Below are 25,072 nucleotides of genomic sequence, written 5' to 3' on the forward strand. Positions count from 1 at the left end.
TTCAAAGGTGTTTCACGTGGTTTTTCATAGTAATTTCGACCAGAATGAATTTTGACGTGATCGTGTATTTTCTATTTCACTCCAAGAAATTCTATATAAAATAACATACCTGAAAATTGTGTCGCTATATACTAGACTTTTTGATTTCTGTGATTTTGGAGAAAGCAATGGCATCCACCACCAGTTTCAATCGTAAAAATGATAAAACTGAATGTGTTACTTGTGGGAAGCTAATCTCAAGGAACAATTTATCGGTACACAGGGCAAGATGTAGCGAAACAGGTTCGAGAATTAATCGTTCGTTACCTTCTAAGCCCTGTGCTCGATGCGGAAAGATGATCAGCATTACAAATTTAAGTAAACATCTCAAAATTTGCAAACCATCGACCGAACAAGCATCGAAAAGGAAAATCGATAATTCAGAAACGGAAGCTTCCACTTCCAAGCAAATTAAATTATCTAATGAATGCAAATCAATTAGATCTGCATTTAACGACCAACTCCAGGATTTTTCAATTAAGTCAGAACCAGGCCGTGACATCCTTAGTTTCTTGGACGAAAAGAAAACATCTGTACTAAATATTTTAAAAGATAAACTTGAAAACAACTCTATAAAAGTATACGTTGTTCTGTTTTCTGAATACAAGAAAGTTGATGGCACAACGAGTATTTTTTATCATCGTACAAAAAACCAGACTCTTTATTTGGCGGACGTCGAAAATTTGGACAACTTCTATTATAAAGTTTCCAACGAGCTGGTTAAGAAACATGACGATTTCGAGGCTAAAGGGTCGGGATGGTCTCTATGTGGAAGTCCTCACACGTTAACTGTTTACGTGAACCAATTCTCGCCTCTTCGCGCTTCCAGCTACGTTCCTCTTCCACCGAACATTCAACACAAGAGGGCTGTGTTAAATATACAGAACAGCGATAACAAGTGTTTCCTTTGGTGTATATTGGCTGCACTGCATCCTGTTTATTGGTCAAATAATCCACAGTGGGTTGGACATTACAAACAATACGAGACCGACTTTCAAAGTGTAATGTCTGGCATCGAATACCCGGTGATATTGTCCGATATAACAAAGTTCGAAAATCGTGCTGGAAAACGCATCGCTATTAATGTGTATTCCTTCACGTCAGATAAATATCTCGTGCATCCCGTCAGGATAAGCGATATCGACGATGACGATGCTCGTGTGATTAATCTTCTTCTAATTTCAAACGAGGATGTTCATCACTACACGCTAATTCGTTCACTATCACGTTTGGTCAGAAGTCAATCAACCAAGCATGCAAACAACATCGAAGTTTGTCCGAGATGCCTAACCACGTTCGACGATCAAAAACAACTCGATTATCGAAAATACACCGGACGTCAAATTGCTATCGAGAAACTTGTCAAACATAAAATTTACTGCGGCGACAACAGACCGGCTAGAATGTTGATGCCCGAAACGAACGAAGTCGAAGAATTCAAAATGCACAAGGCATTGTTAGAACATCCTGCAATCATCGTCGCAGATTTCGAGGCGTTCCTCAAACCACTCTCCTACTGCGAACCGGATCCCGAATTTTCCTCCACAACGCCGTACCAGCTTCATCAACCTAATAGTTTCGGTTATGTTGTTGTGCGACGTGATAAAATAAATGAAGCATATATATACCGCGGGCCAAATGTAATCGAACACTTCCTGGAAAAAATGGTGGAGGAGGTTGAGGTAATTGGTAGCGTACTGCTTACATCAAAACCGATGGCACCTTTAACTGAAAATGAACTTCAAAATTACAATTCCACTGAGGTGTGTCCGGTATGTGATCAAAGTTTCACTGATGAGAACAAAAAAATATTCCACCACGATCATTTCAGCGGAAACTACATAGGTGGAATTTGCAACACGTGCAATCTTAAAATCCAGAAACCTAAATTCATCCCCATATTCTTTCACAACGGAAGCGGATATGATTTTCACCACCTGGTGAGACATCTTGGCTACGATCCGAAACGTATAGGTGTCTTGGCCGAGAATGAAGAACGCTACATTAGTCTCAGCAAGCAAGTGTCGATTCCGGGAACGAAAAATACAATCGAGATGCGCTTCCTGGATTCGTATAGATTTCTCTCTGCAAGTCTGGATGCTTTAGCGAACAAACTCACCGACGATCAATTTAAAATAACTGGAGCTAGTTTTCCCAACGTAAACATAGAACTCGTTAGACGTAAAGGGGTTTATCCTTACGAATATGTCAGTGATGGTTCTAAATTTAACGACGACGCTCTTCCACTTCCAAGAGAATTTTACAGCAGACTCAGAGAGAAAGGAATCACGGACGAAGAATACCAACACGCGCAACTCATGTGGGAGAAATTAGAATGTAGGACACTCGGAGACTACCACGACGCATACTTAAAATTAGACGTGACGATACTCGCGGATGTTTTTCAAGCGTTCAGGAAAACGGCAACGAATATTTACAAATTAGATCCAGCGTATTTCTACAGTCTACCGGGATTAGCGTGGTCGGCAATGTTATTCCAGACAAAGGTCAAGCTGGAACTGATATCGGACGTTGACATGTTGCTATTCATCGAAAGAGGGATACGAGGTGGAATGGTGCAATGCGTACAGAGACATGCGAAAGCTAATAACGTACACATGAAAGAAGATTACGATTCAAATCGAGCATCGAATTACATCTTCTACGCCGACGTTAATAATCTCTACGGACATGCCATGGTTCAGAAACTTCCTTACGGGGGATTCGAATGGTTAGATCCCACTTCGATAGATATTATTCATTTCGACGATAGCGAGTGTGGTTTATTCGCAGAGGTAGATCTCCAATTCTCCGACCACCTGCACGACACGTTTTCGCATTTGCCTCCGACTCCCGAAATCAAATGTCCACCCGACTCAGTTCAAGACAAGCTTTTGTTAACATTGGACCCTAAACAGAGATACGTCGTCCACTACAAGAATCTCCGGTTTTTGATTGGGAAGGGTGTTCAGATAGTAAATGTTAGAAGAATACTAAAGTTTAAACATTCCACGTGGTTAAGACCTTACATAGAAACTAACACACAACATAGAACAGCTGCCACTTCCGATTTAGACAAGGATTTTTTTAAATTAATGAACAATGCAGTGTACGGAAAGACCATGGAGAATGTTAGAAAGCACGTAGACGTGAAATTAATTTCCGATAAGAATAAATGTCGGAAGTGGATAGCCGATCCTAGATTCAAGTCGAGAAAAATTTACAACGAGAATTTAGCACTTTTCAATCTACATATAAAATTGATGAAATTCAGAAAACCAATTTACGTTGGCGCAACGGTTCTCGACTTGTCGAAACTTTACATGTTCGAATTTCATTATGACGTGATGAAACCCTTCTACAATGATAAAATATCACTTTTGTACACGGACACCGACAGCTTTATTTACAGCATACAAACACCTAACCTATACGAAGACATAAAAAATCCTTCCATGCTTGAGTATTTCGATACTTCTGCGTACCCTCAACCCAACAGATTTGGAATTCCATCCCTCAACAAAAAAGTCCTAGGTAAACTGAAAGATGAATGTAACGGTGATATTATTGTCGAGTTCGCGGGTTTGCGTTCGAAGATGTATGCCATGAGAACAGAGAGTAGCGTCACGAAGAAAGCAAAAGGTGTGGGCAAAAATACGGTGGAGAACAAACTCACCTTCCACGATTACATCGATTGCTTTTACTCACAATCGACGATACTAAGCATAGAACAAAGAATCCAAAGTGTAGACCACGTGATTACAACAAACAAAGTTAGGAAAGTAGCATTAGATCCGCATGACGATAAAAGATGTATTTTGTCTTGTGGAATCCATACGTTGCCTTGGGGACACTATCGTTTAGAAATTAGTAAAAATTGTAGGCAATGCAAATGAAAAAAAAATAAACTTAAATAACTATAACTAAAATAAAAAAAATTAACTATCTCACATACACAATAAATAACTAGCAAGGACAATGAATCATTTTGGTTTCCGAAAGCAAACAATGGAGACTGTACACCGCACGGCAGATCATGAATTTCTACCTTCCATGTTATCTAAACTCAACGGTCTGTTGATCAATCAATTTTCGGAACGCTGACGATTTCGGATTCGCGACGATCGACGTGACGAGAAAACCCAACGACGAAAAATACAGAAACAAAATCAACGACTTTCTAAACGTTGCAACGTTGTGAGAATAAATAACCAGCATGCCTATGAATTTGTTCGGTTTCAAAAAACAGATCATTATGGAAACCATACCAGATCATGAAGTCTTACCTTCCGTGTTACCTAAACTCAACGGTCTGTTGATCATTCACCTCAACAGCATTTGGACGAAACTGAATGACGATGTGGGCAAGATGTTTTATGTTTTTAATAACAATTTACATTTCTACGAAATTCCGATCGACGGGAAACTTCAAATCACCGTGAATCCGGAAAACGCAGGCGAAATCAAAATTTCTACCGGCAAGAACATTTTTCGAATCAAGCACGACAAGATGCTTTCTAACATTACGTACGATGTGTCTGCTGGAGATTACCTGTACATAGAACTCCTCGGAGATTACGACAAACTTATTCCTCTTTTTGTAGAATTACGAATCGTCTATCCTATTATAAATAACCGTTAACAAAAATGCCTAACGACATTTTCGGCAACACCAAGCGTGTAGACCACGCAGAAGAGATTCTCATGTTGGACATTCGAGTTAAGAAGTTGAGGACCGATTTGATTGCTTTGCAGGAAACCTTAAACAAAAGTTTAGAGTCGGAAATCGCTACGCTCCAAACGCAATGTCTCGACCCCATTCTGAAAATCGATTCCGAACTGAAAACGCTCATAAAAAATTATGTCGACGTACCTTCTTACGACAGCGTTCAAAATATACAGTTGAACGTGGATTCGCTTCAAAATGATTTGGCCAAATTACAGCAATTTCAATCGAAAAATAAAGATTTGGAAAAATTGAAACTCGAAATCGAAGAACGAACTTCCGCAATAGAAAAGAATTTCTCTGAACTTCAAACCGTGGTGAACGATATTGATGTAGAACGCTTGCATGTCGTTGTTTCCAAATTACAAGAAGAATTCACCGGCACGTTAGAAGAAATTAAATCCAAGTTGCAGACTTTGGAAGATACAATGACGAACCTACCATCGTCGGACGAACTGCAGGTCATCGGTAAAAGCGTCGCGAACATAAAAATTCAATTGGAGGCCTATCGAGATTTCGAACACATTCAAACCACCATCGCTACGCTTCAGGCGTCCTTGGAATTGATCAACGAAGAAATTAAAAATATTCACGCTGAAGCGAACGCGTTGACGAGCATTCAAGACACGTTGAGCACGGTTCAGCAGAAGATCGAATATTTAGAAAATTTGAACGTCGAAACGAATCTCGCTCATTTTCATCACGTACTCGACAACATACAGGGTGACTTGGAATCGTTACGGACGAGCGTGCCTTCGAGCGAAGATTTGGAAAAATTGAAAACGGCGGTGACGGCACTATCCGAATCGAGCGACATCAAAAGTTCATTGAGCGATCTCGAGAGTAAAGTGGCCAATCTCCCCACCTCCAAAGAATTGCACGCTTTGAAAAGAAACATATCTCGAATGCTGAAACGACTAGAAACGGAAACGGCGAACGTGGAACAGATTCGAGACGAAATTAGTTCGCTGGTGTCGACGCTGCCCACTTCGCAGAGCGTAGCCGACCTTCACACGCAGTTTACAGAGATGCGAAGCATCGTGAACGATCTTACCGAGAAGAGCTCAAAATTGAATCAAGTCGAGAACCTTCAGAACATTGTCGTCAACATCAGAGATCAAGTCGGAGTGCTGGAATCCACGCAGGAATCGACGCTGGCTTCTTTCGGCGCCAAGTTGCAAGAACTCAACGAAAACTACAAGCAGTTGAACGTGGAAGTGAAAATCAAACCGTCGTTTTCTGCCGTAACGGATACCATAGTCGAGCATTTGGTGCCCGTACAAAACACACTGGGTCAGCTTCACAGCAACCTCGTTAGCGTCGATACTAAATTCGCTAAACTGCATTCTCTGCAAGCCATCGAAATCAACAGCATACCCAATCAACAGAGAATCTCCACGTTCGTCGAAGGTAACAAACTGTACATGTTGCATCCTTATCATCCGTACTACAAGTTTCTCCTCGATGGCACGATTCAGATAAACGAATTTTCGTACTGGTCTCACGGTAGAAAAGCTAGCGTTCCCACCATGACTTTGATATCGAATCGTGGTGTCCAGAAAGCAGGAAACATTCCTCTGGCGCGTTGGAACGAAACGCGCAACATATATGAAATACACGAAGACGAAGATCTCACCGTTTTCGACGTGAGTGCCGGCGATAAGCTGATCATTCAAAATACGAGCGAAGTGCCACCCTCTTTGAATCCCATCACGCTTGTGCTTCTCTTGAAACGTAATCTCTAAGAAAATGTCTAGGCAAGCCATCGTCGAAGAATTGCATAAACCTGCACGCCGTAACTACGAACGTTTGGCTGTGGTAACCAAGGGCATCGACGACCTCTGGCAAAGTGACCTCGTGGAGATGAGTAGCGGCAATTTGAAAAACGTGCATAAATTGAACAAGGGCAACAAGTACCTCCTCACCGTCATAGACACGTTTTCGAAATTCGCATGGGCTCTACCTTTGAAGGCGAAAACGGGAACGTGCGTCACGGAAGCATTCAAATTAATTTTTCGCGAAAGCGGCGGGAGACAACCACGGTTTCTGCAAACGGACAACGGTAAAGAATTTTACAACGCCGTATTCCAAAAGTTTATTCAAAAACACAAGATTCGACATTATTCGAGCTTCAGTCACATCAAAGCCAGCATCGTGGAAAGATTCAATCGAACCTTGAAAACACACATGTGGAAACGATTCACGCTTAAGGGAAATTACAAATGGGTCGACATCCTGCCGGAACTCGTCGACACCTATAATGATACTGTACACAGAACGATAGGCATGAAGCCAGCCGACGTTACCAAGTCCGACGAGCAGCGTTTAATTTCTACAGTTTACTGTCCAAAGTACACACCCACGACAAAAAAAGCTAAATACAAAATTGGAGACCAGGTGAGGATCAGCAAATTCAAACGCACCTTCGAGAAGGGGTTCACAAAAAATTGGAGCACGGAACTTTTTACGGTGGTTCGAGTTTTACCTGGAAACCGACACACGTATATAATAAAAGATAGTAGCGGCGAGATTTTGAAAGGAAGATTTTACGAAGAGGAACTCTCTAAAACGAAACACCCCGACACGTACCTCATCGAGAAAGTATTGCGTAGGAAAGGTGACAAACTGTTTGTCAAATGGCTGGGACTTCCGGAAAAGAGTTGGATCGACGCGGACGAAGTGATCTTGTGAGTACGTGGAACGTGGTGAAGCGTCTACCGGATCCGGAAAGTCAAACGAAGAAAAAGAACGGCGAGTTGCTTCCCGACAGCATCCGCTGTCTGATCGTAGGTCCTTCGGGGTGTGGGAAAACGACACTGCTCGTGGACAATTTTCTCCTCGCACCGAATTGGTTAAATTGGAAGAACAGGCACCTGTACGTGTTCTCGAAAAGTTTGGAGCAATCCAAATACCAGCAACTGATGAAACTGTACGATGGTCTGGACATTGCAACGTTCGCCTCGGAAATAAAACCACTCGACGATTGTCGTGAAAATTCAGTCGTTGTGTTCGACGACGCCATCCTGGAAAATCAAAATGAAATTCGCAACTTTTTCACGCAAGGTCGTCACAAAGGAATGGATTGTTTTTACCTGGCTCAAACGTTTTCCAAAATTCCAAAACAGTTAGTGCGCGACAACGCCAATTTCATATGTTTGTTTCGTCAAGATCACACCAACCTCAAGCACGCGTACGATGACTACGTAGGCGGAGACATGAACTACAATCAATTTTCGGAAGGCTGCTCTACTTGCTGGAACGGTGACGATTTCGGATTCGCGACGATCGACATGACGAGGAAACCCAACGATGGAAAATACAGAAACAAAATCAACGACTTTCTAAACGTTGCAACGTTGTGAGAAACGACGTATATAAATAACGTCATGACGAAACGAAAAATCGAAGACGAAAATCTCAAGCTTCGCGATTACCTCGCGAAACGCTTCAAAGGTTGGAAATCCGAGAATCGCGGATTCTACGAAGAGAAGAAACGTCAGGATCAACCCGTGATCGATGCCATCAGCAGTCTAGGTAAAGAAATTAAAAGTGTCACGGAACAAAATAAAAATTTGATTAATGAACTCGTACCGCTCGCAGCTAAAAATTACGCCGTACCCACACCTATTTCGAGCATTCCTTCGACACCGTTCGAACTGAAGGATGCACCGGCACGACGTCGAGCCATAGGCAGCACGTCGTCGTCTTCGGATAAAATCGAGTTGGGACCTTTGGCACGAGACTACCTGAGCACGGGGAAATTCGACAAGGATGAAGTGTTCGGATTGTATCCCAGCATGGAAACCAGCGAAGGCGGCGGTGTGGTGTGGAAGATTGGGAAATCGAAGGTGACCTTCGAAGGCAACGACATTAAAGTCAATTTAGGCGACAAGGATAGTTGGAACAGGTATCCGGGTACGGTGGGACTGTGGGAACTCGTTGCCAAAAAGCAGCCGAAAGATTACACCGACGAAGATTACCAAAGTTACAAGGAAATTCTGATCATGACGGATGCCTTGTACCAGAACAACGACGCCTCGCAGAATAGGGTGAAATCGAGCAGCGGCGAGAAGTACAGGAATCTCATCAAACCGATTTGGAACCAGGTCAAAACAGGCAGCGGCGTCAAACGCTACAACACGTTACCCAAAGAATTCGTTTGGGTGGACGACGTTAGGAAACTCGTGGACCGATTGTTGGTGATAGCCGGCGAAGAGAATGCAGGCAACCGTAATTTCTACAACGAGAAGGTTGGCATCGTGGACATGATCAGCACGAAACTTTCCAACTTCATCGTGAACGACGACAAGGGTATAGGTTACCTGATCAAAATCATCAACACGCTGCCTCCGAAATTTTGGAACGTGGCCGAAGGAAAGGGACTCGTGAACGACATCATCAACAAGTTACCTTTCGAGATGCATTTACCTGGCTACCAGTACTGCGGGCCGGGTACCAAACTCGAGAAAAGATTGGAGAGAGGAGACAAGGGTGTGAATCCGTTGGACGCGGCATGCAAAGATCACGACATCGCTTACAACACCACGCAGACGGATCTGGATGCACGTCACGAAGCAGACAAAAAATTGGAACATGCAGCTTTCGAAAGGTTCGTGAGCAGAGACGCATCGCTGGGTGAACGGGTCGCCGCACTGGGTACCACCATCGCCATGAACACGAAACAAAAATTGGGGTGGGGTATATAAATAACATACCGTAAAAAAAAAAAAACTTGATATATAAATAACACACATCGTAAAAAAATAATCTTCGGTATATATAAATAACACACATCGTGAAAAAAAAGCAATTAAATTTCTCTCTAACACTCTGACAACTGAAAAAATGAGCGATCTCCAAGCATTAAAACAAATGCTAAATTTGTCAGTCGAGTATGTAAAAATTCAGGAATTGGAAGTCGACAAACCTTACACGATAACTTCCGGTTCAATCGTTTCTACCCAGTATGGTCCCAAGGTACGCCTGTTGCTCAACGCACAATACAGTCTATTTTTACCGGATCGATACGCTAACATGTTATCCGACGAGAAGCTATCTATTTTAATTGAGAACAAAACTCGAATCGTGTACAAGGGGACAAAGGAACTTCTTGGCAAGAAAACGAAGCACGTAATAGAATTTGTGTAACGACTGCGAGGCCTTGAAAATATATAAATAACATACCGTAAAAAACTACACAAAAAAAAATCTCAGAATATATATATAAATAACATACCGTGAAAATAACACATAGAGCATCAACATGAAGCCCAAGGGTGTCGTGTACCAGATACCATACTCCAATCTTAAAAATCTAGGTGCCCTCGATGGGTTACTCACCAAGAAACAACGCGAGAAGAAACGTTCTTGCTTGTCGAAAGGACATGGAATGAAATTGCTGCTCAGCACACCTCAATTGAAAAGATTGCAGCGTTCGCGGAAACAGCAAAAAATCGGAGGTTTCATATTCAGCATCCCGGCCATCCTGGCAGCATTGGGGGCCGTTGGAAGTTTGGCCGGCGGAAGTGCCGCCATCGCGAAAACCGTCATCGACTCGAAGAAGAACAAGGCGGAATTGGAAGAACAGAAACGTCACAACCTGGCCATGGAGAAGAAAAAGGGGAAGGGCGTGATGAGAAAGTTTAAAAAAAAGAAACAGAAGCACTCACCAACCGAGACATTGAATCTCTGATCGAACCGTTACAAATCAAACACTTCAGAGGAGTTTTCATGTCCGACTCGTTACCTTCAACCGCTAAAAAAAAAGAATGCGGAGTAGTCAACTTGGACGATCAAGAAAATCCAGGCACGCATTGGATATGTTACCACAAAAATGATGATAAAGCATTCGTTTTCGATTCTTTCGGAGGTGTTCCACCTACAAATTTAGTTTATTATCTGAAAACAAACAAAACCTCCATATACTACAACGACGAACGCATTCAAGATTTCGGAGACGTGAACTGCGGTCATCTCTGCCTCTCCGTGCTTGCGTTTCTCTCTAAAATAAATAACCCTACGATCGAAGATTTCCAGAAAGCATTGTGGAACCTCAAACAGCATCACTAGGATGGGTGTGTTCCATCTCACGAGCGAATCTTCAATCTTGAAACTCACGCTGCACGACGACATTGTCTATCCTAAATCCGTGGCTCTGCGTGCATTCTACAGCATGTACCTCATACCTAACGTCACCCAGCACAACAACAAAATTAGCGTCGGAAGCGAACACATCGTCGTCACGCCAGGTCAATACAATCTTTCCACTTTGCAAGCTCAATTACCCAAAGGCACATATCTTTCTCAAAATTCGGTCACGCACAGAGTGGAAATCCTATCCGCGACGGAGACCGTGGACCTGGGCACCATGGGAGAACTTTTAGGTTTCGAGAACAACACAAAACTCGAAGCTGGCATCAAGCACGTAGCAACCAACATTCCTAAATTTTTGGCCATAGAGACTCTGAACGTACACTGCAACGTGGCGGAAGGTATGATCACGAAATCTTCGGACGGATTACTGGGAAGTCACAAGCAGACGGGAATCATAGCCACTTTCAAACCAAGTTCCGAGTTCATGGAACCGATCATCTACACGCCCTCTTCGCCGATCTATTTTCCAGTATGTCGCAACCGCATAGACGACATAGAGTTGGTGGTGACGAACGAGAAAGGAGACGTGGTGGATTTCGCAGGTGCCACTACGACGGCCATCGTGGAGATCAACGTATAATAAATAACCATACATGTAAAATGGAGCAAATCGAAAGTTACGAATTGCAATCTTTCCCTCCCAACCGTCGCACGTTCGCCAATCTCAACGAGGCGAACAGGGAGATCGAATACGACGTGGACGTAGGCGATGGGTTCGTTCATCCTCACAGAGCGGACCTCTACCTTCAATTCGATGTGGTGAAGAAGGAAAGCGGAGACGCGTTTCCCGCAGCAGCAAACTTGATACTCGTGGACAACTTCGTGCCTCACCTGTTCTCGCAGGTGGAGGTGAGGAAACACAACACCGTCATCGACAGAATAGATTATCCAGGCATCACGTCGACGGCAGTGGGAACGTTGAAATTATCCAAAACGGACGCAGCGTACTACCAGGCCGGGGGATTCGAAGCCGGGAGCAAAATATCGACGAAAAGTCACACGGTGCTCTTTCCCATGCGTCTGCTGCCAGGTTTCTTCTCGGACTACAAGGAGATCATGTGGAAGGGAGGACTGAGGGTCACGTTTCGAAGAGCGGCCAACGACAACAACGCACTGATGCGATACGCTACTTTGGGTCCGGACGGCACCACGCCGATAGCCAACACTTTACCCGAAGCGGCGAAATGCGTCATCCGGAGCATGGAATTGAGAATGCCGGTGGTGGAATACGAAACGAACTACGCCCTCAAGTACAAAGCGGAGATCTTGAAAAGTCCGCAGGTGTTGATTCACTTTCACGGTTACCAGTGCGTGCAGAAGATGGCGTCGGGAAGTCACATGGAATTCGACGTGACGACGCAGTTCAACAACATACAGTTCGACATGCCAGATTTCGTCGTAGTGCTTTTTCAGACCGGGCGCGATAACAATCAGGAGAAAGATTCCAGCAAGTTCGACGACTGCAAAATCAAGAACGTTTATCTGAAGAATGGACGTAACGAAGTGTTCCCGCGCGAGAATTACAACCTGGACGTGACCAAAAACGATTACCTCAAACTTTACGAAGCGTTTTCGGCTTACAAACGCGTGACCGAGGGAAGCGTGGACATGTACTACACGCCCAGCGAATTCAAAGCCCGGAGACCCATGACCGTCATCAACACATCTAAGAGGAAGAAGGTTGTGGTCAACGATCGAACCAACATCAAGGTCGTCTGCGAGTTCCACGATGCCTTGCCCGAGGATACCCTATGCAGTGTCATCCTGATTGCAGAGAAGTCCTTCGCCTACGACGTGAAGAACGAAAGGGTCACGGAGCAGTTTTAAAATTCATAAAAAATTGCCACATACTAAAAATCAACATCCAACACATTTTAGGTTATATAAAATTTGTGAAAACCTTATAATACTGAAATATTAAAACAAAACAGAGTCCCTTGTAGGTTAGTTCGATGCGTAAATAAAAAAATGATAGGTTAAGTTATATCACTTAGGATCGTAAAAAAAAAGATAGGTTAAGTTGTATCACGTAAGATCGTGATATACCTACCAAGTATAAATGGAAAAAATAAGTGCAGCGAAAATTTGTACTAAAACATCGCTAAACGCTATAACATCGACAAAAAATTGTCAAAATATGTCAAAAACTTATATTCGATTGATAAAAAAAAATACCTACAAAATATGATCCTCAAATAATAACGTTCAAACAGTGCATAAATAAAAAAAATGATAGGTTAAATTATATCACTTAGGATCGTAAAAAAAATTAAATAATCGTAAAAAAAAAAGGTTAAGTTGTATCACGTAAGATCATAATATACCTACCAAGTACGAGTGGGGGAAAAATAAGTATAGTGAAAATTGTACTAAAAACATTGCTAAACGCTAAAACATCGACAAAAAATTGTCAAAATATGTCAAAAAGTAATATTCAATTGGTAAAAAAAGAGGATACCTACCAAGTACGAGTGGGGGAAAAATAAGTATAGTGAAAATTGTACTAAAAACATTGCTAAACGCTAAAACATCGACAAAAAATTGTCAAAATATGTCAAAAAATGATATTCAATTGATAAAAAAAAATACCTACAAAATATGATCCTCAAATAATAACGTTCAAACAGTGCATAAATAAAAAAAATAATAGGTTAAATTATATCACTTAGGATCGTAAAAAAAATTAAATAATCGTAAAAAAAAATAGGTTAAGTTGTATCACGTAAGATCATAATATACCTACCAAGTACGAGTGGGGGAAAAATGAGTATAGTGAAAATTGTACTAAAAACATTGCTAAACGCTAAAACATCGACAAAAAATTGTCAAAATATGTCAAAAAGTGATATTCAATTGGTAAAAAAAGAGGATACCTACTAAGTACTACTTTGAAACAACTAATATACACTACTATTCTTAGACATGACCCATATTAGGTCCTGCAAATGCAGTCAGAAACAAAAGAAGGTTGAAGATGCAAATTTAAAAATTCCGAAGACCTATCTGATCTGATGAAATCACAAGATTTGTTGTTCGCTTTTGTTGTACTCTTTCGTTCTGGACTGTACGCACATGTTGCCGTTTTTAACCTGTAAGTGTATATTTTGCATTGTAAGAAAGTTTTCGGTCATTGTACAGGATATTTGTAATGCTCCGCTCACGGCACTTATAGTACGTCATTCTTACCTGTACAATGTTAAACCACAATGAACAGTATACTACAAGTAACTCACTTTACGATTTGGCACACACATGAAATGTACTATGTAGAAATTTCATCGAAAAATACAGGCTTGACTAGGATTCGAACCCGGGTTTCTGTCAGTTATTTGAGCAACGGCACGGTATGCACGAGATCCGGGTTCGAGTCTTGGTCGAGCATGCATTTCTCATTGGAATTTCTATGTACAAGTAACTCGCTTGGACGAAAAGCTGCAACAGAATCATACAGTTTCATTGCGATTCAACGTACATAGGTTTATGTGGGCATTAGTAATATAAAGTGGTGCTATTTCACTTACCTGTATGCGTTCGTTGATGTGCTTTTAGGTGAGAACTCTTGGTGTACACCTTCTTGCACCCGGGAAACTGGCATTTGTGTATTCTTCTTTTGGAGTCCGGGGAATGGTCGTGCCTGGAGGAATGCCTGCCTCCAGCGTTACCGGAACCTGCGTTGGCTCCGTTGGCAACCTGCCGGATTGGGAAATGACTCGGGGAAACAGAAATGAGTCTGGCGACAGCCGACGAACTCCTTGCCGTGAGTCGAACGAGGGCCCCCTTGGAGCCGTTGGGCCCCGCAACCCTGAGGAGACCCATCTCGACGGCCCCGCTCTCCCCGCTGCTCGTGCTGCTGTTGCTGTTTCCGGGACCCGACTCCGGGCTCGAGGGAGGCGTCAACGTGTGGACGGATTGGCCAGCGCGGGCCACCAACCTAAGTCCCAAGGGGTCACTGCCACCATTGTCCGTCTCGCTGTTCATCTCCTCAATGTCCACCACTTCCTGCTTCACCACTATTTCCCCTCGGACTCCCGCCCGCCCTAGAACGTCACTCAAGGAACTGTCCCAAGAAACGCTACTGCACCCGGAGCTGGCCGAACTCAGGCTGAGGGAGTCCAGGTTCCGGTCGCTGAGGTTGAGGTCATCGAGGCTGAGCCTGTCGTCGTCGTCGTCGCCGCGTGACGAGGCGGCCCATGAAGTAATACGACCGGGAGCGGTGAAGAGGTTCCACGGAGTGTCCAAATCGGTTGGCAACTTCTTATACGATTTGAGTTTGGGCTCGTCCTTAAGATACCGCTCCATTTCGTAGCATGTCTGAAAGGAAGAAAGACTAGAATTAGATATGTGCTTTAAGAAACAAGAACATACTACAACAATACTATGGATTGAATGCAACATAAATGGTGATGAAAAATTTTCCTCCACGTACAGAATGTAAAAATCGACCTTTATTACAAGGGTTGTGACATAAGTTATGGCAACTACGTATTTTTATTCGCGAGAATGCGGGACCGGTATGAAAATCAAAAATATACAAATGGGGCTCACAGCATAGTAGCGTATAATGCCATGTATTTAGAAGTCTGAAACAACGACGGTTGACTCAACAATGTATTATCACTTTCCTCTGTACCATAACCGTTATCACACTGCCATCTAGTGACGTTGTGGACCACCATTTAACTTTGAGGAAAAATATAGTTGCATGACTTATTCCCCAGCCCTCGTATAAATAGAATCCATGGCATGAAGTAAAAGAAGGATATCAGCCAAAAACAAAAAAAATGGAATTTCGTTTAATATTAATATAATAAACACGTCTAACAGGTCAAAACTAGATTTTTGGTCTCTCGGTACTAATTCTGTCGCCTTGTAAAAAAGGGTTGGATTCCCTTTGAAGGCATTCGGTTAGGTCAAGTAGTTTTTCCACCCTCAAGTTATTCGTATAATTGATTAATTGGTTCCTAAATCGAAGGATGCTTCAGCATATTAGGTCTTCGTGACGTCACGGAATAAGTTTCATAACGAAATCAAAATGATGGACATTTTTTTTATATGCTTGGACTGAACTACTTTACAATGAGCCTCCACAGCAGAACAAACCCTGGACATTTAGATTACAAGGCAACAGAATTACCACGTCGTCATTGGAGGGGGGCCTTGATGGAGAATTAAGTAAGTCATCCATTCATCAAAATTAATATCGTAACAATATGTAGAATCTCTGAAATGTAAAGTACAAAGAACTACGAACCCAAGACATTTAGCAGTCACCTTTCCAGTCAGAAAATAATTAGAAACATCCAAGGAATGTCTTGTCAGACATTGCTGAGCCTCCTTGAGCTTCCTTGACCACCATCATTGCAAACAGGTGTAAACAATCGAATCGCAATCAAAGAAGATGAGTCGGCTTTATTGAGTAAATTCGAGTGGAATAAATGTCTGGGGGAACGGAGGTCAGTGGTCAGTCTGTTGCAGTCAGTTCTAAACTATCAGTCAGAGGGTGCAGAAGTACGAGCTAAAAGTCTAGGAGAAGGGAGTTAAGTCTGGGCTTCCAGACTTGCAGTACAAACGGACACCTCGTTTGTCAAACATTTGTCACCCATTGGGACATCTAAAAGTCCCTAGTTCGATCCCCCGTTCCTAGGAGAACGTCAGGCCAAGTCCTCAAGAAAAACTAGGGCCTCGAAATGGCGGAATGGTAACGCTGTCGCTTTGAAAGGAGTCCCGGGTTCGATTCCCAAGCCGCAGTGGGTCGGATGCAAATCTCATCTGATTAGTATACCTGAGGATAAAGTCGGCTCAGAAACAAACTTTGAAACCAAAGAAAAACCACAACCAAAATATATATCTGAGAACCAAACTATGATGGGACACATCCTAGGACAATGCACAGCATTACAGGTGATCATGTTAGTTGTGAATCCAGGTGCCAGAGCCTCGTTAGCCTAAAAGAATACGGTTTGCAGGGTGTATAATATAAGAGAGAAGTCGGCATTCGTATGCCTTTTGAAGCAATGCCAAATAGGCGAAATATATGAAGATAAAACCACAAAGAAATACACACGCGCTATCCAGCCAAGACATGACTGCTGATTCCTATGCAGTGAAAGTAGATGCAGCAGTGTCTGCAAATGCGTGTCTTCCGTTCCTGCTACCTCGTACAGGGCTGGTGTCTGTTTTATATTGATGCCAAGAGTAGCCACAATGACAGATTTACATAAATTTCACCCTCACGTAGACGTTTCCCCACTTCGGACACGAGTGGCATAAAAGGCGTCCATTTCTGTTTGTCCCTTTGCTATCGCATTCCCTTCTACAGCATCTGTGTTCCTCCTTCTCTTTCGCAGTTGCCTGTTCATGGTTTCAGGTAAATTCCTCAATTTTATGTCACTTTCTGAAATTAATTAGTTCCATTCTTTCACAAACACTCACTTAATTTACCAGCATGTCTATGATTGCTCTGTTAGAAGTTGGCGTAAAATTTACAATAATCATGCCCCAGAGGCATGAGAGGGGTTGGTGGGGGTCATACCCCTCCCCTTTGGCCCAGTATTCCAAAAAAAATTAAAGTCAGGAAAAGATGGAAAAAATTAGGACTGACTACTAAAAAAAGTATACGTACGCCACTGTCAGGTCGGTTGAAAGGGATACCAGGCTGAAACCTAGGGTGTCATTTAAATCCCGTCTTTTCTTTAGAGAACTAAGTCAGAATATACAACAGAGAAATATACACTTGACATAAGCAAAGGATACATCGTTTCAGTACTGCATTAAGCAAAACAAAGCAAAGAACGTAGCAAATTAGTACCACAAGGACATTGGTCCAATTGAAATAGAGGGCAAAAGCAGCGTCTTTCTTAAAAGAGAAGGATCTATGTCTGTCCAAAGCAACCTCTCATGACCTATTGCATCTATCGATATATATATACAAATGGATGCCTGTGTGTGTAACTCTCAAACGCCTGGAGCAATTTCAACCAAACTTGGTACACGTATCACTTGCAATCTCGAAAGAAATTCTGTTGGGGTAAAACACCCCTGGCACCCCTAGGTGTGCGGGTGGGAAGAGCGTGACATGTAAAAATAATCGAAAACTACCGATATTGAGTACAAAAATCAGCCGTGACTCTATGCATCCCGCACAACGATGGTGTTTCTCTGGTTATTTGACATTCAGGCTGATATGAGTTTGTGTTGCGAAAACGACCGATATTAGTGTGGTATCCATAGTTTTCGGGGTTGCTAAGTGAATAGTGACACTCCCAATGCCGTTAACTTCAAGTTCATCATAACTGACCTACATTAGTTTCGAATCCATAGTTTTCGGATTAGCTAAGCCTATTGGTGACATTCAGGATGAAATTAAATTACTTACATTTTACACTATACTTAGAATTCATTATTTTCCTGTAAAATACTAGAACATTGGGATAAATAAATACCCGGGCAACGCCGGATAATCCGCTAGTATATTCATAAATTGTGATTCGGCATATCTTATGCCCAACACATAGCTTTCAGACTGTTCATGGCGCATCGTGTGAAAGGAGATTCAGCAAGCTAAAAGTAATAAAAAACTTACCCGAAATCTTCAATGGGTCAGGAGAGCTAAAACTGTCCCAATATTGTCAATTCAAAAATAAATTGATAAAGTTTGATTGGATAATTTACGATTTTTCTTCACTGAAAGCAATAAAAGTCAAATCCTAATTACTTTCTTTCTATCAGTCGAGTTTCATAAATATTATGTTAATTTTACTTATAATAATTTGTAATGCATTGTTTGCAACGATGTTATTATTTTCCCCGCAGGGTTGGTTGGTTGAATTGGTGTTTTAAGTCCACTTTATACACAGTAAGGCTAATTAGAACTGGACCTACAGTTTAAAGTGGGATCCGAACCACTATGTGCCTCCAGCGGGTACCGAACACGGGGCCCCTTGATTACAAGGCGACGACGCTACCACTGCGCCATTGGGGAGGCCCTTTTCCCCGCTAGGTTAGTTAATTTTAAATTACATTTTTTTCTATGGAGAACATGCTGCACACTGTGCTCTATTTATTTTAATTATTAATCTTAAGGGCTTTTAATATTTTTTAATTGTAGGCTTATATTCTGGTAACTTAGTGGGGTAATTTTCTGTTTCCCATAGTGGCAGGAATAGTACTTTTTCAATCGCTAATCGCGAATATAAGGATGGAGATATACTCACAAAGAACACCCATGTCCAGGCAGGGATTCGAACCTGCGACCCATTGCAACGTAGCGCACTGTGATAACCACTCCGCCATGGAGGCCGGCTTGTGTTGTGTTTCAAACGTACATGTAGTGTTCTTCCTCGTGCATATGCCATTAATGCTCGCTCGCTCTCTCTCTCTCTCTCTCTCTCTCTCTCACTCTCTCTCCCTCTCTCTCTCTCTCTCTCTCTCTCTCTCTCTCTCTCTCTCTCTCTCTCTGTCCGACGAGCTTCGATGATTGCAGCTATAAGTGACACGAGGGAGGAGACGTAGGGCTTGTAAAAAAACCATTTCTTTCCACTTTGATTACTTACTGCGGTTAATCAGATAAATTCTTGTATCTAGAGTGTCGAGAACACTCGTTATAATGAAGTGCTGACGAGCATTTGGACAAGCAAGTTACCGCCTTCGGGCACCGTCATTCAAAGACTTCAACAGTGTTGCCAAGCCACATTGAAAAATAATCCAAATGTACCGTGAAATCGAATTTGTTTTGGTCGTATCCATAGTTTCTTCATACTCAACTTACATTACGACCGTAGAAATCGATTTTAGGTTGCTGAAACATTATTACTCTTCGCTGTTCCTGCTAATAGATATTTTGAAAATAAGCACACACAATTTCTTCCTATGTGCGTTGCTTATGTATCGTACTTTTGTAAAACGCAAAATATTCGGAGCATCATTCTCAAAGCTTATCTGTCGGATTTTTATGAAAAGACATCACATTATGAACGACTACTTTCTCTTTTACGGTGCGTTCAAGTTGTTATGTTTTGTGACTGAAGAGTATATTCCCGTTTTGGTACGTAGTACAACGTCATTATAATGTCACTATATATTTTAGCCACGACCTGGCACTATATATTTCTTTTGCAGATGATGTGAAATAGTTTGAATAGTAGAACGAATAGTCCATATCTGTGTAGAATGACGTAAAATGTATGTAAAGATACGTACTCTAAACGGAAAATATGTAAGATACCTCAAGACATGAATATTATGGTATACGAAATGTATACATTATGGTTCCTAGCATTGTAATAGCCCAATATTTTTCAATTTAGGTTTAATTACATGTAAACAAGAATAGTAATTACACAAAAATCAAGTCCTAATAATACCTTACGTTAGTACTTCCTTATGTCTTGGTTCATTTCTCAAACATATGTGTAAAGTTATATTCTTTGACGTCTGTATACAAAAAGGCTACAGTCATGTGTGGAAGCCTTAAATAATAAACTGTCTCTTCAATTTAACATAGTTTGTACTATTGTTACTGTTATTATAATTCACTATTCCAATATATATATATATATATATATATATATATATATAATACTAGCTGATTACCAGGCATTGCCCGGGTATTTATTTATCCCAATCTTGTATTAGACAGGAAAATAATGAATTCTAACTATAGTGTAAAATGGAACTAATTTTATTTCATCCTGAATGAAACCAATTAGCTTAGCGACTTCGAAAACTATGGATTCGGCACTAATCTAGGTCATTTGTGGCATTATATTTTCCACCCCCTCACACACCCATGCTGATAGGTGGTGAACTTGGAGTTCAACTGCATTGGGAGTGTCACGAAAACTATAGATTCCATTCGCAATACGGCCTGAATGTTAGACAACCCGAGAAACACTATCGTTGTGCGGATTGCATAGAGTCTCGGATTCTGTGCGGAATTTAATATCGTGGTTCTCGATTATTCTTACATGTCATCACTTCCCACCCCACCCCTAGGGTTGTCTTACCCCCACAGTATTTATTTCCAGATTGCAAGTGATACGTGTATAAAGTTTGGTTGAAATCGTTCAAGGCGTTCGAGAGTTATGCCGGAACAAACAAATATAAACATCCATTTATATATATATTGTTGTACACATTTTAGTTTAGCTCTGCACGTTATACTTTTTCCCTTGGTTTAAACAAAATATGTATGCCTACATATGGTTCTTCAATTTCAAGAATGTTGTTATTCAGAATTATGTACACTTAAATACTCAAAGCAGAAAATGTTTCGTAATCGCATTTTCGTTAGTTAGCATTGATTTTCTGCCAATATTGGCTGAATGCTGCTTGTCACTTGTGGACATAATGAATGAAACTGATGAAGGACACTCAAGCCCAGGCCGGGAATCGAACCCGGTGTCATAACTCGCTATGCTAACCTCTTCGACGTTCGGTGCGGATTTGAAACAAAAACCTCTCCACTACTAGAAGCACGATAGTAACCGCGAGACTTTCGTCGGTTGAATATTTCGCCAGTTTCATTTGCATGTTATTGTAACTGAAAGGCGTGTATAATTTCATGCTGCATGCCACTTGTGGTTGGGCAGTGGGCCCTTGCAGCGTGGCTTGAATGCTTCGTCTGCGTCTAGTTTGCACCAACGAGCTCACAAGCGTGAGCATACTCTACAACCGTTGGGTGGAAATTCACAGGATAGCAATGCGGTTAACCACGGTGTCCAGTTCAACGAAGGGAATACGGTACGTGCGTTCGCCATTTCAGAAAATCGACTCTGTGTTCCGGAATTCAGGTACAGTGAAAATGTTGAAACTTGGCGGTATCGTGTGGGCATTGTGACTGTAGGAGGATTCCTACAAATTCTTCAAAACGGATTCTAAGCACGGTTACTAGAATTTGACTAGACTAGAATTTGAATTTAAAATTTTGGGAGCGTCAGCACTTAGGCCACTTTGCTCCCGTCACAGTATACGGGGGCCAGCCCCTTACCTCTACAAATAACAACTCTAACGTTGCATAACTAAAACATTTAAAATATTCTGACTTCTGTTAAAAGCTAAGGCTGTAAAGAGGCACTCAGCACACATAAGGACAAAAGAACAGGACAATACAAACAAAATTATACTGGCCATGGGGTCAGTCGCCAGAGCCTCGTTAGTCTTAAGTCCAGGGTGCACTAACGTGGAAGTGAGGTTGACATTTGGGTGTACTACGTGGAAGATCACCCCTTACACCCCTCTAAGCACGGTTACGGTGAATGCAGTTCATATACAGGGTGTCTCATAAGTAATAGCGCAAACTGGCACAGGTGAAAGTACACGATAGTAGAAGCAAAAAAGTCTCAGTAAGCATGGGTCTGCAAACGAGCAGTTTTCTCAATAATCGCGAATGTGTGATTACAAACCGCCACTGACTTCATTATTTGTAAACGTCGTCCTAGTTGGTAAAACACTAATAATGTGTGCGAATGTGTGGGTACAAGCCGTCATTGATTGCATTTTGTAAACACAGACTGCTTTACTCCTTGCGCGGTCAGAGGTTTGCTCTTTGTTTACAAAACAGAAGATTTCCGAGAGGTGGCGTTGTAATCAAACAGCATTGATACAATCAGTATACAGTCTAATCGTACTGTGGGAGTCACTTTTCTTACTGTATTATTAGCATTTTACCAACTAGGACGACGTTTACAAACAATGAAGTCAGTGGTGGCTTGTAATCACACATTCGCGATTATCTCGAAAACGGCTCGTTTGCAAACCTATGTTTACTGAGACTTTTTTTGCTTCTATTATCGTGTACTTTCACCTGTGTCAGTTTGCGCTCTTACTTATGAGACACCCTGTATACAGGGTGATTCAAAAGTTTTGGACCCCAGAATAACTCTGTTATCAGGGCAAATGGCGAAAAATGGAAAGAGAGGAAAGTGGTTTTCAATCAAATGTGCTTGAATTTTCAACGTACAGTCACCGGCCATAAAAAATGGGACACCTAGATCCTGAAATACCCGCTTCCCTGGAATGCGCTGTGTGGGTTGCCTAACTCCGAGGGGATAACTGAACTTCCTAAGTTCTTATTGATGTTGGCTTATCGACGTAGAGTTATAACAATATAAGGAAGCCTGAACTTTATTCTTCTTGGCATCTTTATTCATATTGTTATTAAGGGCACGAGGAACAGTTTGTGTCCAGCAAGTCGTGAGAACCCGAAACTGCTCCTTCCCCATCGACCTGTCCTCGCGGTAAAGCTGGATGCTTGTAGGAGGGGCAGAAAACGTAGCATTACGCTTAGGGGAGTATTATTTTACTTGTTCTCTTTCGACTATCAAGCTCCTGGTGGCGTAGAAAAAAACATGAACGGGAACAGGACAGGTTGAAGATTTTGAAATCGAAACTTCCATTTGGTTAACCGTAACTTGACGTTGATGTATTTCTTGCAATATCTAGCTTAATAATAACTTTAAAAATCACTTCCACTTATAACATAGAGGAGAAGTTAACCTCTCTTGTACCGTAGCAGTGCCCATTGAAATAAAAAGAGTGCGAAACTCATTCTTGCCCTTAACGAAACTTTAAAATTTTCCACAGGTGTCCTCACTTTGACACCAGCGCTTTGTCTGCCATTATGATGACCCACGTGAAAAGTATCAATTCGGCAATCTTTGGAAAATTGCCAAATCTCCATATAACGATTACTCCAGCGTTATTTTGCGGTCGTTTTAGCGGAGACAAACAGCACTGGAAGCCGGGTCAATATGTATATAATTAACACGTTGCAGCATAACTGAATGGTCGCAGGAAGAGTCCATTATCGCCTTGTTCCGTTAATTCGCGCCGCCCAACGCAGAGACCTCGTTCACCAACAAGGCTAATTCGAATCAACGTTTAACGGTATTTGTTGAGGAGGGGTCAGCCCGTGTCGCTGAAATTTTAACAATTCCATGAAAGTTACCTGCAGATGTAGCTTTCGATGTTGGTTTCCTGCTTTTGTAGTTACAGAATCAATGTAAAGTAAATTGTAAGCTTAAGTGTAACTCTACTTCAATAATATATAATAATAATAATAATTAGCAACATTACAATCAGCGTACAAGCCTAAGTAATGCCATATTTCCTTTACAAAAATCTTCAGGTAGATCGTTAAATTTTAACGGTACAATATTGAAAATTTTACGGTTTACCGTCTCTATTTTAGATTAATTTGCATATTCCTAATATATTGCATCCTCTGTATCTATGTACTAAAGGAGAATGTGACATTTTTCCTCGGTTCCCTTGAGTACTTGAATTGTGTTCTTCCCCTAGTCTGAACCAGGCCAATCCTTTTCTAGCATGGTAAAGATGTGATAAAAGTGGAATGTACTGTATGTGGAAAATTGCTACGTGATTAAGAATAGTCAAGTATAACTATCAATAAAACTAACTGCAGGAGCAGAGCCAGGAGGAGTAATTATCGAGAAAACTAACTGTAGGAGCAGAGCCGGGAATGACTATCGATAAACTTGCTGCAGAAGTAGGGCCAGGTATAACTATCAAGAAAACTAACTGCAGGAGCAGAGCCAGGAGTAACTATCGAGAAAACTAACTGTAGGACCAGAGCCAGGAGGAGTAACTATCGAGAAAACTAACTGTAGAAGCAGAGCCGGGAATAACTATCGAGAAACTAGATGCAGAATAGGAGCCAGGTATTACTATCAAGAAAACTAACTGCAGGAGCAGAGCCAGGAGTAACTACCGAGAAAACTAACTGCAGGAGCAGAGCCAGGAGGTGTAACTATCGAGAAAACTAACTGTAGGAGAAGAGCCAGAAGGAGTAGCTATCGAGAAAACTAACTATAGGAGCAGAGCCGGGAATAACTATCGATAAACTTGCTGCAGAAGTAGAGCCAGGTATAACTATCAAGAAAACTAACTGCAGGAGTAGAGCCAAGAGGAGTAACTATATCGAGAAAACGAACTGTAGGACCAGAGCCGGGTATAACTGTCAAGAAAACTAACTGTAGGAGCAGAGCCAGGAGGAGTAACTATCGAGAAAACTAACTGTAGGAACAGAGCCGGGAATAACTATCGAGAAACTAGATGCAGAATAGGAGCCAGGTATTACTATCAAGAAAACTAACTGCAGGAGCAGAGCCAGAAGTAACTATCGAGAAAACTAAC

The 25,072-nt window shown here is 41.8% G+C and overlaps 1 protein-coding gene across 1 annotated transcript in view; it reads right to left on the minus strand.

Moving 5' to 3' along the window:
• LOC145987665 (Krueppel-like factor 6) overlaps positions 1–25,072 on the minus strand; it is a 757,584-nt gene that overhangs the window by 210,544 nt on the left and 521,968 nt on the right. The window contains exon 2 of the mRNA XM_083122189.1: positions 14,440–15,229. Within this exon, the coding sequence (XP_082978315.1) occupies positions 14,440–15,229 (790 nt within the window). The remainder of the gene's footprint in view (positions 1–14,439; positions 15,230–25,072) is intronic.

This window comes from Lepisma saccharinum, chromosome 5 (genome assembly GCF_977018435.1).
Source record: "Lepisma saccharinum chromosome 5, izLepSacc3.1, whole genome shotgun sequence".
Taxonomy (NCBI): Eukaryota; Metazoa; Arthropoda; class Insecta; order Zygentoma; family Lepismatidae; genus Lepisma; species Lepisma saccharinum.